The sequence below is a fragment of the Aspergillus undulatus genome (genome assembly GCF_047715775.1).
Source record: "Aspergillus undulatus strain CBS 261.88 unplaced genomic scaffold BDV17scaffold_16, whole genome shotgun sequence".
In the NCBI taxonomy this organism is placed as follows: domain Eukaryota; kingdom Fungi; phylum Ascomycota; class Eurotiomycetes; order Eurotiales; family Aspergillaceae; genus Aspergillus; species Aspergillus undulatus.
In genome coordinates this window covers 234,237-251,423 of record NW_027396620.1, presented here as the reverse complement: position 1 = coordinate 251,423, position 17,187 = coordinate 234,237, and the positions used below count along the sequence as shown (strand labels likewise).

Sequence of the window (17,187 nt, the reverse complement as noted above, 5' to 3'; positions counted from 1 at the left end):
AGGAACCACTCCAAAGGCACCCCCAGACTTGCCACTACAGACTCGATTTTCTGTCATTGGCACACTCTATGGCTATGGCTCGCGTCGAACCCCCACATCGGCAACCCAGTATCAACGCAATGCCATTGAGTCTGGGGCATGCGATAGATGGGGGGGGGAGGGGGGAGGAAGTTGATTATAAGGACTGGCAGTCCGCTCGACTTCTCCCCCGGATTTTTCACAGCCTGGTAATCCCCAAGCGCCTTGAACACACCAAGCATTCTTTTGACACACAATGGCACCTGCGCTGGAACTGCTCCCCAAGTCCGTCGAGGCCGTGGCGGCCAAGGCAGCCTCGGCCATTGGCAACGGGACTTCTGCTCCTGCTGCTGCTGCCGGCATCAGATTAGAGAGCCAAGAGACGCACGATCGGGTGATGAGGGTCTTCCGCGCCTTTATCGCTGATCTGTGCCAGCAGTATGGTGAGGGACACGGTGGCTCGGCCATGGGCATGGCTGCCATTGGTATTGCCCTGTGGAAATATGTCATGAAGTACTCTCCCACGAATTGCAACTACTTTAACCGCGACCGCTTCATTCTTTCAAATGGTACGTCCGCTACACTCAATCTGTTGGCAGGGTTCCAACGAGCGTCTCTTAACACCATGATCTGCAGGCCACGCCTGCCTGTGGCAGTACACCTTCTTGCATCTCGTCGGCGTCAAGAGCATGACACTCGAACAGCTCAAGTCCTACCACTCATCAGATCCCCACTCGCTCTGCCCCGGTCACCCCGAAATCGAGAACGAGGGCGTTGAAGTCACAACCGGCCCGCTCGGTCAGGGCGTTGCCAATGCAGTCGGTCTCGCCATGGCCACGAAGAACCTCGCCGCGACATATAACAAGCCTGGCCACGAGGTAGTAAACAACATGACGTGGTGTATTGTCGGTGATGCCTGTCTGCAGGAGGGTGTTGGTCTCGAGGCGCTCTCCCTCGCTGGTCACTGGAAGCTCAACAACCTCTGTGTGATCTTTGATAACAACAATGTGACGTGTGATGGAACTGCAGATGTTGCCAATACCGAGGATATCAACATGAAGATGCGGGCACAGGGGTTCAACGTGATCGATGTGCCAAACGGAAACTCGGACATTCCTGGTAAGCCACGCAGATCATCTGTCGATGATCTCTGCTAAACACTGCCAACAGCCATCATCAACGCCCTGCTCGCCGCCAAGGCAAGCGACAAGCCGACCTTCCTCAACATCGTGACGACAATCGGTATCGGTTCCAACGTGGCCGGCACCGCAGACGCCCACGGAGCTGCCTTTGGAGTCGAAGAAGTGGCCAACATCAAGAGAAACTACGGCCTCGACCCCGAGAAGCACCACCACATCCCCCAAGACGTTTACGACTTCTTCAGCGACATCCCCGGCCGCGGTCAGGCTCACGAAGCAGAATGGCAAGCAGTCGTAGCCAAGTACGAGCAAGAACACGCCGAGCTGGCAAGTGAATTCAGCCTCCGCGTCGCAGGCAAGATGCCAGCAGACTGGACCAAGTGCATCCCCAGCAAGGACGAGCACCCTACCTCGAGCGTGGCTTCGCGCAAGTCCGCCTATGTCATCACCAACAACCTCGGCCAGAAGATCAACTCCTTCCTCGTCGGCTGCGCAGACCTCACCCCCTCCGTCAACGTCGCCTACAAGAACAAAGTCGACTTCCAATCGCCCGACCTGAAAACAGTCTGCGGCATGACAGGCGACTACAGCGGCCGCTACATCCACTACGGCATCCGCGAGCACGCCATGTGCGCCATCTCCAACGGCCTCGCCGCCTTCAACAAGGGCACCTTCATCCCCATCACAAGTACATACCTCATGTTCCACCTCTACGCGGCCGCCGCAATCCGCATGGGCGCCCTCCAGGGCCTACAGCAGATCCACATCGCGACCCACGACTCCATCGGCGTTGGGGAGAACGGTCCAACTCACCAGCCCATCGCGGTCGCTGCCCTCTTCCGCGCTATGCCCAACATGCTCTTTTTCCGCCCCTGTGACGCAGAGGAAGTAGCGGGCTCGTATATCGCTGCCATCGAGGCAAAGGATACACCATCTACCCTCGCCCTCTCCCGCCAGAGCATCGCTCAGTACCCGCAGTACTCCTCGCGCGAGGGCGTCGCCAAGGGCGCGTACGTCTTCACCGAGGCCGAAGGCTCCTCAGGTCCCGACGACTTCGACGTCACGCTTATCGGTGTCGGCTCGGAAATGGCATACGCCATGCAGACGCGCGACCTACTGGCCAAGGAATACAACCTGAAAGCCCGGATCGTCTCCTTCCCCTGCCCGCGCCTCTTCGAGCAACAGAGCAAGGAATACAGACACTCTATCCTCAAGCCGCGCGCCGGGAAACCCACCGTCGTCATCGAGGCTTACCCCTCGAACGGATGGGAGCGATACGCCGATGCCTCGGTCTCCATGAACAGATTTGGCAAGGCCCTTCCGGCGAAGGATGTTTATGAGTACTATGGCTTCTCGCCGAAGAAGATTGCCGTCCAGGTTAAGGGGCTTGTTGAGGAGGTGCAAAGGGATGGGATTGGGATTCTGAGGGGCGACTTTAGGGATTTGAATGGGCCTTTGACGATTGGGTTGGAGCATTAGATTGGTTTTGGGTTGCTTATATGGATACTTTGGATTGGTTGGTGATACACATGTGATATATTATGATTTTGGTTTATACTTGCATGATAGGTTATGGTTAGATTGAATGACTACTTTTATGTTTTTCAAGTTCTATATCCAGGTTCCATGGCCTTGCCTCAGTTCTAGCTTGACTAGTACATCTTGTCGTGACAGCGCTACAACGCCCATGGAAAGTATAACACCACTAAGCTCTCATTAAAACCAAGGGGGTCTATAGTTGACTCAATACCAATTGCGGGAGCAACCCAGGTCCCACCCAATACAGGGCACATTGGACAAGCCCCAGCGGCAGGTGTAGGAGCGGTATCTAAGCGAACCTTCGCCGAAGACGAGACTAGCCGACTCGGTGGGCTCGGATGAATGGACCAGATGGCCAGGAATTCTCTTTCGTACTATCACGCATAATCCAACGAACAGGTTCATACCCGCCCAAGCCGTGCTGGCCTGGTAGTAATAATTTCATTTGAAGGGAAACTTAGGTCCGCTTATACTTCCCGCACGACACGACTCCACCTGATCTTGCCTTGCCTGAGATTGAATGGGATTGAAATGCCATGCATGCATAGTCCATCCATCCATCAGCGAAGGTGGCAATAGCAATAGAGAGAAAGAAAAGAGTACTTAGGTATCCTGTCAGGCGGGACTATTGATTGTCGTCTCGGGAATTCGAGACGGGTATCTAGGTACCTACAAGGTTCTCGAGGCCGTCGATCCGAGGGCAGTACCTAATCCTATTGATTTTGGGGCCTGACCTGATGCTACCTACCCTAACGGGGCAACGTCACAGTCAGTGGGAATTCAAAGAAATTGGGTGGGTAAGATGAGAGGTGGAGGTGGATGCTGACTTCTTTGTTGGGAGACTAGCCACTAGATATTGGAGGGGACGAGAGACGGCTGAGGTGGCTAGTTTCGGCCGAGAGTTCCCAGGAAGAATTTTGGACCTTACTTAGTACTTTACTGCCATTTCAAAGTAGAGAAGTAGCACGGATAATAAGCCATAGTTGGGGTATTGGACTTGGGGGGCATCGTTTTGGTTGAAAAGGTCGGGTCATTCTTTATACTTGTTGTGTTTTATTCGCAATATTAGCTAGCCAGCTCAGCTAGCTCCTCTCTGCAAGGCTATATACATAAATACAGTCAACTATTCGTCACATCGTATTCGTCAAGTTATATCAGGGTACATAGAAATCGTCAGACAGGTCATGCCATGCCATCCCCATACCAAACAGAGCCAACCCCCTAATTCTGGGCATTCCTCGCATCCCTCCGCCTAACAAGCACATGCATAACAACATAAGTAACAACACCAAGGGCACACATCCCCGAAATGACCCCAAAGCCCATAAGATACTTGGGCTCATCCTCATCCGGAAAGAGATACGCCCCATAAATCTGAGCCAGGTTACCCAGGGCATTCATAAGCGCCAGCGCGATTGCCTTTACTTCAGGTTCCATGTCCCAGAATGTAGACGAGGCGAAAGATAACGAGGCGGCGTTGGACGACCAGAGGCCTGCGGCCATGAGGACAAGCAGGACGTACCGCGCTGTGAAGTTGTAGACGGCGCAGACGACGATGGACGTTGCCATTGAGAAGGCGAGCCAGGACGCTATGATGAGGCCGCGGGAGTTGAGGAGGCGGTCGGCGAAGAAACTGGTTATTACGGTGCAGACGAAGGCGACGGCGTAGATTGGGACCGTCATGTATTGGGCTTGTTGTTTGTCTGTGTAGCCGAGGCCTGCGACGAGGGTGGGGTAGAAGTATGAGAGGGTTGACGAGCCGACGATGACCTAGTAGTGACCTGGAGTCAGTCTATGTACCTAAGCGGTAGCAAGAGGAAGTGTACTTACCATGTAGCCGATTGTAAATCCCCAGGTCCGCCAGTCCTTTGCAGCTAACCATAGAGCCTTCAGATGTCCGATCTTCTCGTCGGTGCTTCTGGGAGGTCCGTTTTCTTGCTGCAGCCGGGCAACAGCGATCGCTCGTTCCCGCACACTCAGGTTCCCCGAGGTAGCTGGGTAGTCGAGAAGGAGGAACTTTGAGATGATCGCCCACCCAGCAGTAGCGGCACCCTCGACGATGAACAGCCAGCGCCATCCACGAATCCCATGGGCACCTTCCAGTCCTCCGGTGATGGCACCTGCAATGAGACCACCGAAGGCTCCAGAAAGGATGGCGGCCGACATGAAGACGGCGAATCGCCTGGACTGTTCTTTGCGCTTGTACCAGGATGAGATGATGAGAAGGATACCAGGGGCGAAACCGGCCTCCATGATTCCAACGAAGATTCGAAGGACAATGAGATGGTGGTAAGTCTTGACAACGGACATGATACATGTCAGGGCGCCCCAGAGAACCATTATAGCTGGGAGGTAGAGCGATGGGCGTGTTCGGACTAGGATCATATTGGATGGCGGTTCGAAGACGACATATCCGACTGTGCCTTGTTAGCTGCCGTCTCCCCATCCATTGTGCTGCAGGCAAGACTTACTGAAGAAAACCACGAGGATAATACTGTACTGAGACGAGGTAAGACTAAGATCCTCCTCCATCCCTGCAAGTCTGGCATTTCCAATGCTATACACCGTAGGGCTAGGTCAGCCAGATTCGACTCTTGGGCGTGCTTTGCTCGTTTGCCGGCTGGGTACTCACTTGGTCCGATCCATGTAGGAAAGCAAGTACATGATCCAGATGTTCGGCAGCAGAAAGAAGTCTATCTTTCGAACGAGCTTCTTCTCCTCCTCTTCAGTCCAGAAGATGTCTTGACTAACTTCCACATGGTTGACTACTCCATCGTTGGAGGCCTCGATCTCCTTCTGGTCGATAGGATCCATGCTGCGCTGTGTATGTGCGTTTTGCGAGCACGGAAGGGTAGAGGCTTGAGCGTGCTAACTGCAGTTAGGTATTGAGCATCCAGCAGACTTTAAACCCAACCCTAGAGTGTCTTATTGCTGGTGGTCCATGCTGAATCCCCCCATGGGGGTACCCCATGGAGTTGTGGCCAACGCCCGGCTTGCTTTGAGAAGACGAGCCAATGGGGATGACCACTGGGGAGCTCCGGATGGAGAAGTCGAGTCAAGAACGGCAGGTGATATGCCAGCTGAAGCCAATGGTGCCGCGAAACGAGATTGCCAATTTATGGATCAGGCTGGTAACGAATCAGAGGTGGTGGTTTGCCTTGGCCTCGATGCGAGAAGCACTAAGGGCATCATAGTGTGGAGTCGGGCTCGCTTCGAACGCCCTGGATCATCGTGAGTTCGGTTCTTGTGGAGAAAATGAAACCGCGCATCAAGCCTAGGTACTCCGACTGACTGCCCCGGACTGTGCCTGCATGCACTCCTGCGACATCGGGATGCCTTGGCTGACCAGGGCCATGGCGGACTTAAAAGGCAAACGTCCCCAGCATGAACGCTAGCGTGGTCATTCAAGCGCAAATCAATCCTTCAGCACACCGACATAACACATCCTCACAATGCCTCCTGTCGCAACCGAACAGACCAGCAACGGCAACGGCGCCGCCGCGACGCCCACTCCCGCCTTCCTCAACACCCTCCCCGCCGCAGACCATGACTGGAGAATCACCTTAAAAGGCAAAGTCATTGCCATCACCGGTGCGAACCGAGGTATTGGGCTCGCCATCGCAGAAGTCTGCCTCGCCAACGAGGCGGCAGCCGTCGTAAGCATGGACCTCTTCGAGCCCGGCGAGGAGTTCGTTGCCATTCAAAAGGCCAATCCCAAGCAGTTAAGCTACATTAACTGCGACGTTACGTCCGAAGAGAGCGTCACCAAAGCCATCGATTCGATCATCGCCACACATGGGAGCATACACGGGTTGGTCGCGAATGCTGGAATGACCAAGCACCAGCCCGCGCTGGACTTTAGCCGCGCCCAGATCGAGCAGCTCTTCAACCTCAATGTGTTCGGTGCTTATTTCTGCGCCACGACTGTTGCCCGTCGGTTTATTGAGCTCGGTATCAAGGGCTCCATTGTCTTTACTGCCTCCATGACCTCGTACCGCCCCAACCGTGCGGCTCCCTCGGCCCCCTATGGAGCTACCAAGGGTGCTGTACGGAATATGACGCATACGCTGGCTATGGAATGGGCCCAACATGGCATCCGCGTGAACTCGATCTCGCCCGGTTTCATCAAGACTGCTATGACCTACTTTGTGGACCAGGCGCCTGACTGGAACCTCAAGATGCAGTACTATGGCGGCATGCCGAGACTGGCTGAGCCTAAGGAGCTTGGTGGAGCCTATGTCTACCTGCTCTCTGACGGCGCTTCATACACAACCGGTATCGATATCCCAGTGGCTGGAATTGTTGGAGCGTGGTAAGAAGGTGACATGACTGAACGTGACGGTGAGGGGCCAAGGTTTTAGATGACACAGTAACGACTTTTCTTGTATATGCATTCAATCCATAGAATTCACTTGTTCGAATGAATCCTTTACATCTTCTTTTGCACGTTTAGCTGCTCATGGAATGAGTCCAACTGGGAAATTGTTACCTCGTACTTGATTTTCATTGCTATGACCCGGCTGCTCCCTGCCACACCTTTTGAAGTTGCGCTATTAATCCCCTGGCAGGGAATTTGCTGATTCTCAAATTCTTTTCCAACGTACGAAGCAACTCGACCCGCAGCTCTGGCGATTGAACAAACTGACCAACTTGAGCTTCGTTAGCGGGGTCAACAACGAAAGCAAAGGTAACACTTACCACCAAACAATGTCTGTACATTGACAAATGCTATTGCAAACTCATGCTCCTGGCAGGCGTTGGCAATACCGCAGACCGTTTGGACGCTTTCACTCAGTTGCTTCTCGCGTAGGCAGTAGGTATTTAGACCTCCCATAGTGGGCTGGTTCAGCAGCACGACGGCCTTTGCGAAATGGTACATCTGCATCGCGCCTGCGTGGTTTGGCGGATGAATCCATATAGACGGGAACATCAACTTCGGGCTATGCTCTGGCGGCTCGACCTGTCCATTCCAGCTGGACAAGTCGGGTGTTGCTGAAGGTATCTGCATATCCTTCAATGCCCGGGGGTTCCCAGTATCCGTGGCGACAGTTACCGGCTGGTAAGAAGTGGGAAGAGCACGATGCCAGTCCTCGAGAAGGCGGAGAAGCCTATCACCCTGCTCAATTCGCTGCCGGGGATCCTGATTTGGCAAAGTCTTCTCTGAAGCGGCGAATTCGACGCATTTGGCGCAAATGTAGATGATCCTTGTCGCGAGCTCATCCGAATTAAGCTCTTCTAAGCTCTTCCGAGCACGCCAGATGGTGAGGGTCGGCCGTCCTGTCTGGAAAGCTGCCCAAATGTCCTGCCTGACCCATGCCCACCACACGGCCCGTCTCAGTCCGTCGGCCGATTCACCATCATTATCTTGAGACCGTTGTATCCAAAATGAGCCCCGGAGGTGCCGTTCCCAGTCTCCACTGGTCGATGCCCTGTCGGCGTCGAACATCTCGTAGGTGCTGATCATGATAGATGTCGCCAAGATCTCACGCGAGTCTGCGTAAGAGGGATAGAGCAGTGTCTGTGAGAGATACTGGAGCGTTTCGTAGTAGTAGTGAGTAGCCATGTGCGCTGGAGCAGGACCTGGCTCTGAAGACGGACGATTCGTCGCTACTGCTAGCGAAGCTGGGCTAACGGCACTTGGAGCCATATGATCGCTTGCCATGTCTCCGCCTGGAGCATGTATCGCACCGAGTGACATATGCTTAGCCCCAACTGCGAGTATCGACTTTAATAAACCGGTGTTTCGTAGCCCAAGATGGGGCACGACATTTGTGAAATGTCGCTCGGGGTCAAACAAGTCTAGAATTGGACCAACAACTTCAGTGTAGTATCGGAGGTACATAATGTCGACTGCCGATAATTCTATCCTATCCTGTGTGTTCCAAGGCTCGGAGACCTGTCGATAATCCAGTAGAGGGGTTTCAATTCCTTCGCCGGCATGTTGCGGACCAAGTTGTCGCTGCTCGGATGGCTTCTTGATTTGGTCGAAGTGAGGCTCAAGGCGTTCAGGCGCGGGTGAAGGTCTACGAGAGAGGCTAATCCCGGGAAAATTCCATCGTGCGATGGCATCCTGAGCCAGCAGGTCGTACCAGTCAAAGGGGGAGATGTTGAGCAGGGATATCTGGCTGAGGGCAAGTGGAGATGCCGAGAGGGCCGGATCAAGGCTGGGCGGTCCCTGGTCATTGCCGTTGTCAGGGAGATCATCTTGAGAAGTCTCAATCGAAGCGTTCAAGTGAAGTGGCACGGAAGCCTCGGAGGGAGCTGAGATGTAGGGTGCTGAATCAATACTCGGTTGCTCCTGAACGTCCTGGACAGTTTGGACGGTGCCTGGATCGTTGGTGGTGCTTGCCCTTCGACGCGGCCCCTCGGCCTTCTTGTCCTGGCCATACCGACAGACTCGGCCCGACTTAGTGCAGCGTACGCATTCAGGCTTAGTATCGTCACATTTGACACGTCTCTCCCTGCAAGTGAGGCTATCGTGCATGTAAGCGAGGTTGACGACTCAAACTAGGCAAACTATCACTCACCATCCTGTCGTAGTTCTCAGACCACGGCCTCTCGATGGTCTGACGCGCGGACGCTGGGGCCTTGAAGCGGTGTGCTTTGTGGTGTTGGGCGTCATAACGTGCATGTCCATCGACAGCGGCTTCGAGGCGACATTTGTGACTTGTCTGGGGTTCGTCTCGAGGCCGGGAGGGCGCTCGCCTGTTAAATAGCGGCGTGGCCAGCCCCGCTCGTGCTCGCTCGGCCCACTTCAAAGCTTGGGCTTCCTCACAGTCTGGAGAGACTGTGGGGTGCGTCCGGTTTGCGTCCGGGCCCACCACTTTTGGTGAGTCGCTTGCATTATTGGCAAAGCTCGTGCAGGTACCATGGCGATTAAGAGCGTGTTCCATGTTCTCTGTTGGTGATGAAAGATCTTGCCGAGAGAGGGACGCAAAACCGAGGCTGGAGAAGGAAGACGGAAGAGACCCCGTGACCCGGAACCCGTGACCAGGATCCACTATCACCACGACTTTTGACACTCAACAGTCAACATACTGCAGTAGTGTCTGGGAATTCACGCCAATTGCGACAACGGCACGAGAAGTCGGCTTGTCAACCTCTCATCCGGCCCCGAATCGATCCCGACGTCCTCGTGGCTAAAAGGCTAGGACATCCGGAGCTGCACGCCAAGGTCTGGGCACATCATCGTTGAGATTATGCAAGTCTGGGGTCTGGACCGCAGCTCACCTCCATATGTGCAGCTGCAATAACCGTACGATTCCTTCTGCAGACTTCTATGTACTTCGTACATGCCGGCTCCAACAGTTCACCTGCAGGATTTCCACCTTGTGGTTCAAAGACAAAGGCCATCGCCAACACGGAGCATCTCTGACTAGATGATGCGGAGTCAGGACTCGCTACTCTAGTAGTCGTTTGCAGTTACCGGCACTGGATGGTCCACCTGCAGAGTTTCCACCTTTTGGTTCAAAGTCAAATCACAAAAGCCTTCGTCAAACCCAGCACAGGGAATCTCTGTCTGACTAGGTGGCGCAGAGTCCGTGCTCACTGGTTATCATAGGGGCTCTTACACTATATCAAAGGAGGTGCGGTATCATTTCCTAGATTGTCACGCTAATATTCGTCAATTCGCTTGCCTGGTTACTCTGTCGATCAACTGTACTGATATGAAAGACCAGTTTCTCGAGGTCGAATGATCTAAGTTCAGTCGCCTAATTGCTGAGATGTGCCCCTCTGGTCCCCACAGGTTTTTCCCCGGCAAACCCTACGCTTTTACGTAATGATTGCAAGTTTTATATACTAACTACCTCTTCAAAGTACACCCATCTATACTCGATTGTTTACTACACAACCAGAGAATGAGATAAAGGGCCGTAAATTAACTTTGATGGTTGTATCTCCCTAATCTCCCCCAAGAGCATAAGGACTACAACTGGAGGGAGTAGGGCTACTCCCTGGAGTAACGTATAAGTTACGCCTAGACCTTATACACTCTGTAAGATACCCTGGGAGACTTGGAGACGGGTATAGATAAGAGATGTAGCACAAGGATAATGCAAAATTATACTGGATTCTAGCACGAAGCGCAGCCGAAGGAGTAAATTGGTGCTCGCTAAATATCAAGCTTTTAAGGAGCTAGGAACAAGACCATCGTCCAAGCGGTCCAAGGCAAGATCAACAATCAAGCTCAGCTACTAGTCTGGAACGGTGGGACAGCCCAGAGGTCAGCTTGGCCTTGAGCTTGAGCTTGAACGCTGAAGAATTCGCATGAGATGGATCGGCTACGATCCGCAGTCCGGGTGCCCGTCCGTGACTTGTCACCTATTCTGTACTCTGCGGGTGATAGGTATACAGAGGTGTAACTTCTCATTAGACAGGTAGTCAAATAAGCAGCAGGTCATTCCTGCTTCAGATGACTCTATAACCCTCCCCTAAAGGTCTACCAGACTACCACCCCCCTTGCACCGGAAAAAACCCCTGATAAAAATCCATCTTCCCCAATTCAACCCCTTGGGCCCTCAAAATCCCATAAACCGTAACAAGATGAAAATAAATATTGGGCAGGACAATCGTATGCGCATACGCAGCGCCACTCATATCAACCGCGTTTGCCGGTCCTCGCGGCGTTGACTTAATAGCCTCCCCCTGCTGATTGACGATATCCTTTTCGAGATTCTCAAGGGTCTTCTTCACAGTCTCAATACGCTCGTAGCACTGCTCAAAGGATTCGGGTTTCGAGCCGGAGTAGAGCGTCTGGGGTTCGCGGGCGCTTAGGCGCGCGGAGAGGTACTCGGTGAATTGGGCCAGGCAGCGGATTTGGTCTGGGAGGGCGTACACTGTTTCGTGGAGGCGGGCGGTTAGGACGGAGGTTGGGTCGGGAGATCCCAAGTATAGCTGAGATAGAAAAGGAATTCAGGCATAGGAACTGCGATTGAGTTATGGTACCTAAGCTTCCTTAAATACCGCGTCGTTGTGGGTCGGGCCCCCACGGCGCTTTATCGTGGGGGCCGCTTCGGTCCGCTGCCGTAGAAGATACAAGGGGTTGATATACTTCGGTACCTAAAACCAAGCCTCAACCCTAACATCCAACACCTTCCTAACCACTCCTCAATTTCAATCCCAACCCGAATTCCCCTATCAACAAACGGGCGCAGCGATTCTCCCGTAACAGTTACAGCTCCAGGCTGAATCCCAGCGCGGATCCCAAGAGAGCCGGTCACATACTCGCAGTTTTCACTCCGGATCACAATCATTTTGAGATTTGGAAGGAGATTGGGTAGGTAGAGGAGATTGCTGGTTGTTTTAAAGTCGAAGGTGATGAGTGGTTTGTGTTTGGTCTGCCGTTGGTTTTCCTTGCCTGGGTTTCTGTCTGTGTCTGTGCCTGCATCAATGCGTGAAGGGCAGAGATATTCTTTCAGTCGGGCGTTGGTCAGACATATTGTGGTTAGCAAATGAGGAATCCAGGCTGTTTTGCCGCTGGGGTCAAAGCCATTGACCTCCGTGAGGAACGAGTCGGGGAGATGGAGAGAGCGCAGAGACTCAAAGTGCGAAAGGCCGATTGGCCCAAAGTGCAGCCCCACATTTTTCTGGCCTGTCCAAGGATCTGACTTTCTCGAATAAGAGCTTGAGATACTGGAGGGAGAGAGCAAGGGGGCTGAGGATCTTGTCGAGAGGCACTGCATGGTCGGGCGACGAACGTTCGGATTGTGATGGGAGGGTAAGGGTGAGTGAGCCGAGGCTGTGCGGGAGCTTGAAGAGTACATGGGGCCAGGGAAGCGGAAGCTTGTCAATCCGGAACTTTAGGGCTCGAAGATTCGTGCACTTGGTTCTGGGTAGTGATGGGGGGTCGCCGAAGCGGACTCTCTCGTCCGGGCAGTAGAAGACCTCTACACTTTCGAGCGAGGGAGTAGAGAGGATAGAGAGGATTATCCGCAAAAGCTGCTTCGGGTTGTCCCACAGTAAATATCCTTTGTGGGGATTACGAAGGTCAAGTTGAACTGTTCTCTCGTTAGCGTTTCCTAATCCTAACGGCCGCAGATGGAGGCAGTGTTCACGTACAAGATTTCCACGACTGCGTCATCTGACTCGAGGTAATTCTCTCAATCAAGTAGTGGCACTCTTCCGTAAACTTGTGTGATGGCTGAAACCTAAACTCGCGTAGCAGTGATAAGCGCTTGCTGTCGAATCTCAAATCGGGTTCTGATAGGTTTAGACAGCAGATGTTTCCCATCAACCAGTATGACCTGACATCATCGCAGACAGTGAGATCAGTAATGACGGCCCTTTCAAATTTCATTAAACCTCTTTACCACGTACCCTGACAGACGAGTAGAGTGATTTTCTCGCGCGTGCACGAATAACACTCGATAGAGTTTCTCCGTCTGATCTAGGCAAGACACAACAAGATCAAATATCTCTTGCGGGAATCTGGTGATAGGAAGCGCGGAAGACACGACAGAATCATGACTCAACGTGGTGAAGTCAAGCCAGTATTCGTCGGTAGAACTCGCATGATCCAGCGCCCGTGCAGATGCAGCCCTTGACGAGCTTTCCGTCTTCTATAAGGTGGTGCGCTGGCAAAGAAACCAACCCGTGGATATAGTGCGTCCCGTCGCCAAGTACGCAACTGTACCGCTTGACCGACCGAGATTCGTCGCTCGAGATCGCTTCGATCCGATGGCATTGTAGGGTTGGTGGGGAGCCTAGGTCCAACGCAGTTTTGGAATCGTTTACGATAGTCCTATATTGTCGAGGTCAGAATGGGCGGACAGGTCCGATAAATGAGATACAACGTACTTCACAGCACCTGCGGAAAGGATGAACTCGGGGACATGGTACTTGTCGCGGTGAAGGTCAAGCCGGCACTTGGCTGTTTTGTTGCTGCACGAGGTGCGCCAAGATCGCCGTCATTTCCTGCGAGAAGGATCCCTTTTACTACAGGAAGCAAGGGACCCCGAGGTCGACGACTCTACGACTTTTTGGCGTCCGATGGACTGTACAAGTATACCAGAGTACCGAGGCTATAAGTATAGAGGAAAGCAATCAATCCAAGTTTTACATTTCACTAATGCTCTGCTAAATCCTAATGGCCTAGCTAAAGGCTCAGGAAGTAAAAACAAGAGCAACCATCGCGAACCCTAGGTCTTATTCCATGTTCAACCCATCCAAATCGCTTAGATCATCAGACGCTCAACCTGGACCTTGATGGCGCGAATCTGAGGCGTAAGGTCACTGGCCTCGTTGGTGGTAATGCTGGCCGCAATAACGGGGCGGGAGACACCGGTGGCACGGCCGAGAGCGAGCTTGCTGGGGACGTAGACGTAGGGGACGTTCTTGTCCTCGCAGAGGAGAGGCAGGTGCAGAATGATGGGGAGCGGGGTGGTGTCGGCAGCGAGGATCACGAGTTCGGAAGTACCGCGGTTGAGGGTCTTGGTGGTCTCTGCAGGAACCGTTTAGTTTCAGTTTTTCGGATGGAAGAAAAAAAAAAAGGGTGACAAACCGTTAGCACCCTTCTTGATCTGGCGGTAGTGGGTGGCGCTCTGGACGAGGTCAAGGAGCTGCTGCGAGAGAGCCTCGTCGGCGACGGGCCAGGCTAGAATCAAGTCAGTTTGCGTTCTAAGTTATCGCAAAACGAGACAATATGAGGCGGGATAACGTACCGGCATTGGTATCATCGGCCATGGTGAATACTTGGATGAGAAATGTGGCTCACGACAGCGGATCACGGCCGTAAAAATTGAGAATGCTGGTGGTGTTGAGGACGAGTTGAAAATGGCGGAGCTTCACTTCCGAGATCTTTTTTTTCTGATCGGCGCTAGGCCGGATTGGGCCGTGGTCACGTGTAGTGTTGCCTGAGGCGGCGGCAGAGTGGTCCGGGGAAGCCCTGACTTTGGCCACGGCATGAGTTCTGTTCAATCGTCTTTGAGCCCCTCTGGAAGCTCTGGGAGTCTAGGGAGTCTTCGGTATAAGCTGTATGACTTTAGTCTTTTTAGGTTCTCCTACCACGACAGTGCGACCAGAGATCAAGTTAGGATTCCTGTTTATCTGCGATGGCTTCTGGTCGGAAACTCGTGCACAGCAAACGGGCGAGAAAAAAATATCGAAAATTTCGCGTTGGGAGCGACACGGAATATTAGATGTAGTAATAAAGCTTGACTAGCTCGCAATGGGGTGATGAGAGTGGTTGCATCGTGGTATCTCTCATGAAGCTCTCTTTTTAAGATTGCTGTTGTATCTGGATATATATATCCGTGTAGTTGTAACATCCCCGCCTAGCATTCGCGAGAGTATTGCTTGAAATCTCAGAAATTATGAGCTCTGCAACTTATGCTGCATCGTACCTCCACCCATTGCAGATCCACAGACGAGAATCGCAGACAGCTAGATCCAGAGCACATGCTAATGATGCAATGACGGTCATCTATTCCGCCATCATCCCATACACCAGCAACCCCTCTCCATTTTCATCAATTTCAGCACTCGAGTTGGTCCGGCCAACTCCAACGCGCACTTCAGCAACGACACGGAATCCGAAATGCTAGCAGACATCCCGTGCATGGTCGCTGATTGCCTCTAGCCACAGAGGAACTCCCTGCTCCCGGACTTTCTTTATATACCGGTCGACTACTGCCCGCACCACACCTGCTTGTGTTAGCTTCGTAGAAGGCAAGGATAAAGTAGCTTTGAGAACACACAGGCCTCGGGTACGTTCCGGATGTCTCCCGATCAGGCTTAGATACCAGTGGTCTCGCCCCTGGAGATGTTTCTTTCCTGAGGGGAATGAAGTTATCAAGATCTTCTAATATCCTCGGATCTGTCACTCCATCGTATGCATTTGAAGTTCCTGGCGGAAACATGTAGTATAATTAGTTTAACAGTCAGGGTACTTTAATTGGTGTCATCGCGAATGTAATCGAGACAACCCACCCCACAGCAACAGCGGCAAAATTCCCAGCCGCTACCAGCTCCGCACCCAACCCTGCTCTCTTAGCGACATTCTTCCTAGAATGCGGGCCGATGGCTTTTGGCGGAATGTTATCTGTCGGCCATGCCGACTCCGGGATACGTAGTAGGTACGCCGTGAAAAGGGAGTTGGAGAACGCCGCTGCAATTACCTCTGCAACGCGCTCTGCATATTCGGGTCCGCCGATTGTTATGGCTGGCTGAGCCATTGGGGCGTGTGTAGAGTGGTTAATGGACCTCTGATATCGAACCGTCGAGAGACTTGACGAGTGATCGACGGCAAAAAAAGGAGGTCTAGACTGTGGCTAGATTTAATGCCGCTAAGAAGCCAACCGTCTCTTTTCATTATGACTGTCATGGCTCATAGCTCGGTTTTCCCTCATCTTTGGTGCCTCCGGTTGCTGCTTCTCTAACTCTTTCGAAATGCGGGGTACGCCCTTCCGTGACTCATCTACTATTCCAAGACTTATTACGAGCACTGATAGATATTCTCCATTTTAGCTTTTCCTTTCACGACCATTAGTCTATAATATCGATAGCCTGATGCCATGCCTTATGCAATTCCAGCCGATCAAGATGCGTGTGCCTCAGCTGTTTCTGTTATTCAAAGATGCCAGGACTGCCATTCAACCAGATGCTCTTTGTATCTTTTCTTTTGCTACATTTACACCCAAGAAGTGTGCACCCTTTGTCGTAATTAGCAGCTGAGTACCAAGGTAGGTATACTTTAGCTGTGGTTATGTAAGGCTGACCCTAGCGCCGCTTGATCCCGGGACGTGTAGGACCGGGCTTGGCATTTTCTGGGATTAACGCCGCATACTACCAACACTGGTCATTGCTGTTCACTCTTGATATGTGCACTATGGTCATTACCCAGTGGAATTTTTTGGCGATATTCTTCATAGAAAATTTCGCACTGATACTAGCTGACTGCTTGTGTGACTGGCGGCATACGTTCTACTCCGTAACAACTTGCCGCTATCCGTACGCCACCCCTCAACATTTTTTGCTCGACCATGAGTCCGCCGTTTCAAGTATTTAACTGTTACGGAGAGTATATCAATTATGGCTGGTTGGTGTAGTTGGTTATCACGTATCGTTAACATGTGACTTTACAAGTCGCTGATTCCGATAAGGTCGCCGGATCGAGCCCGGCACTGGTCATTTTTTGCTTCTCTGGCGTCACATTAGTGGAATGTGGTGTATGGTCAAAATTTTTTTTTTTTTTTTCCCTTCAAGCCAAGGAGTCGACCGTGGTGCGTCCGGCGGGTGGACTAGGAAGCACCGAGCAGAACAGCTCCCGCAGCTGTGATTGGCTCATCCATAATCTGGGCTTCCCGCGAACCCTACCTTCCCGCTATACGCCCTCGACCATTTTTTGCCATTTTGCCCTCCAGCATTGCCTCCACTCATGTAGTCAACCCCACTATGTCCTCTTCATCAATGGCTGGTTGGTGTAGTTGGTTATCACGTATCGTTAACACCGATAAGGTCGCCGGATCGAGCCCGGCACTGGTCATCGAAGCAT

General features: G+C 52.6%; 6 protein-coding genes and 2 non-coding genes across 8 annotated transcripts; 4 read left to right on the top strand and 4 right to left on the bottom strand.

Moving 5' to 3' along the window:
• Positions 1–185: 185 nt before the first annotated feature.
• BDV17DRAFT_297845 (transketolase family protein) lies at positions 186–2,640 on the top strand. The gene is made up of 3 exons (XM_073763569.1): positions 186–587; positions 655–1,137; positions 1,189–2,640. The coding sequence occupies exons 1-3, from the start codon at positions 275–277 to the stop codon at positions 2,634–2,636; spliced, it is 2,244 nt and encodes a 747-aa protein (XP_073616955.1). The 5' UTR covers positions 186–274; the 3' UTR covers positions 2,637–2,640.
• Positions 2,641–3,825: 1,185 nt separating this feature from the next.
• On the bottom strand, positions 3,826–5,610 carry BDV17DRAFT_49026 (major facilitator superfamily domain-containing protein). The gene is made up of 4 exons (XM_073764624.1): positions 5,329–5,610; positions 5,168–5,253; positions 4,527–5,113; positions 3,826–4,466 (listed from the first exon to the last, which is right to left on the bottom strand). The coding sequence occupies exons 1-4, from the start codon at positions 5,508–5,510 to the stop codon at positions 3,918–3,920; spliced, it is 1,404 nt and encodes a 467-aa protein (XP_073616954.1). The 5' UTR covers positions 5,511–5,610; the 3' UTR covers positions 3,826–3,917.
• A 257-nt stretch (positions 5,611–5,867) lies between these two features.
• On the top strand, positions 5,868–7,189 carry BDV17DRAFT_49018 (uncharacterized protein). Its single transcript, XM_073764623.1, has one exon. The coding sequence runs from the start codon at positions 6,149–6,151 to the stop codon at positions 7,010–7,012; it is 864 nt and encodes a 287-aa protein (XP_073616953.1). The 5' UTR covers positions 5,868–6,148; the 3' UTR covers positions 7,013–7,189.
• BDV17DRAFT_49006 (Zn(II)2Cys6 transcription factor) lies at positions 7,109–9,536 on the bottom strand. Its single transcript, XM_073764622.1, has 2 exons — positions 7,395–9,536; positions 7,109–7,345 (listed from the first exon to the last, which is right to left on the bottom strand). The coding sequence occupies exons 1-2, from the start codon at positions 9,178–9,180 to the stop codon at positions 7,206–7,208; spliced, it is 1,926 nt and encodes a 641-aa protein (XP_073616952.1). The 5' UTR covers positions 9,181–9,536; the 3' UTR covers positions 7,109–7,205.
• Positions 9,537–11,379: 1,843 nt separating this feature from the next.
• On the bottom strand, positions 11,380–12,806 carry BDV17DRAFT_49002 (uncharacterized protein). Its single transcript, XM_073764621.1, has 2 exons — positions 12,756–12,806; positions 11,380–12,694 (listed from the first exon to the last, which is right to left on the bottom strand). Exon 2 carries the CDS (start codon positions 12,458–12,460, stop codon positions 11,693–11,695), a length of 768 nt encoding a protein of 255 aa, XP_073616951.1. The 5' UTR covers positions 12,461–12,694; positions 12,756–12,806; the 3' UTR covers positions 11,380–11,692.
• Positions 12,807–13,739: 933 nt separating this feature from the next.
• On the bottom strand, positions 13,740–14,459 carry BDV17DRAFT_259910 (50S ribosomal protein L30e-like protein). Its single transcript, XM_073757485.1, has 3 exons — positions 14,357–14,459; positions 14,197–14,289; positions 13,740–14,136 (listed from the first exon to the last, which is right to left on the bottom strand). The coding sequence occupies exons 1-3, from the start codon at positions 14,376–14,378 to the stop codon at positions 13,871–13,873; spliced, it is 381 nt and encodes a 126-aa protein (XP_073616950.1). The 5' UTR covers positions 14,379–14,459; the 3' UTR covers positions 13,740–13,870.
• Positions 14,460–16,726: 2,267 nt separating this feature from the next.
• BDV17DRAFT_t67 lies at positions 16,727–16,823 on the top strand. The gene has a single exon. It is a non-coding gene; the product is annotated as a tRNA-Val (tRNA).
• Positions 16,824–17,104: 281 nt separating this feature from the next.
• On the top strand, positions 17,105–17,178 carry BDV17DRAFT_t68. The gene has a single exon. It is a non-coding gene; the product is annotated as a tRNA-Val (tRNA).
• The last annotated feature ends 9 nt before the right edge of the window (positions 17,179–17,187 follow it).

What these genes read in the sequence shown, in the direction of transcription:
- BDV17DRAFT_297845 (XM_073763569.1), top strand. Translation starts at nt 275, where the DNA reads ATGGCACCTGCGCTGGAACTGCTCCCCAAGTCCGTCGAGGCCGTGGCG. An exon ending in CCGCTTCATTCTTTCAAATG is followed by an intron (nt 588 to 654) that starts GTACGTCCGCTA and finishes CATGATCTGCAG; the next exon opens with GCCACGCCTGCCTGTGGCAG. An exon ending in CGGAAACTCGGACATTCCTG is followed by an intron (nt 1,138 to 1,188) that starts GTAAGCCACGCA and finishes CACTGCCAACAG; the next exon opens with CCATCATCAACGCCCTGCTC.
- BDV17DRAFT_49026 (XM_073764624.1), bottom strand. Translation starts at nt 5,510, where the DNA reads ATGGATCCTATCGACCAGAAGGAGATCGAGGCCTCCAACGATGGAGTA. An exon ending in TATCCTCGTGGTTTTCTTCA is followed by an intron (nt 5,114 to 5,167) that starts GTAAGTCTTGCC and finishes AACAAGGCACAG; the next exon opens with TCGGATATGTCGTCTTCGAA. An exon ending in GATTTACAATCGGCTACATG is followed by an intron (nt 4,467 to 4,526) that starts GTAAGTACACTT and finishes GGTCACTACTAG; the next exon opens with GTCATCGTCGGCTCGTCAAC.
- BDV17DRAFT_49018 (XM_073764623.1), top strand. Translation starts at nt 6,149, where the DNA reads ATGCCTCCTGTCGCAACCGAACAGACCAGCAACGGCAACGGCGCCGCC.
- BDV17DRAFT_49006 (XM_073764622.1), bottom strand. Translation starts at nt 9,180, where the DNA reads ATGCACGATAGCCTCACTTGCAGGGAGAGACGTGTCAAATGTGACGAT. An exon ending in TGTACAGACATTGTTTGGTG is followed by an intron (nt 7,346 to 7,394) that starts GTAAGTGTTACC and finishes ACGAAGCTCAAG; the next exon opens with TTGGTCAGTTTGTTCAATCG.
- BDV17DRAFT_49002 (XM_073764621.1), bottom strand. Translation starts at nt 12,460, where the DNA reads ATGTACTCTTCAAGCTCCCGCACAGCCTCGGCTCACTCACCCTTACCC.
- BDV17DRAFT_259910 (XM_073757485.1), bottom strand. Translation starts at nt 14,378, where the DNA reads ATGGCCGATGATACCAATGCCG. An exon ending in GGCCGATGATACCAATGCCG is followed by an intron (nt 14,290 to 14,356) that starts GTACGTTATCCC and finishes ACTTGATTCTAG; the next exon opens with CCTGGCCCGTCGCCGACGAG. An exon ending in GATCAAGAAGGGTGCTAACG is followed by an intron (nt 14,137 to 14,196) that starts GTTTGTCACCCT and finishes CGGTTCCTGCAG; the next exon opens with AGACCACCAAGACCCTCAAC.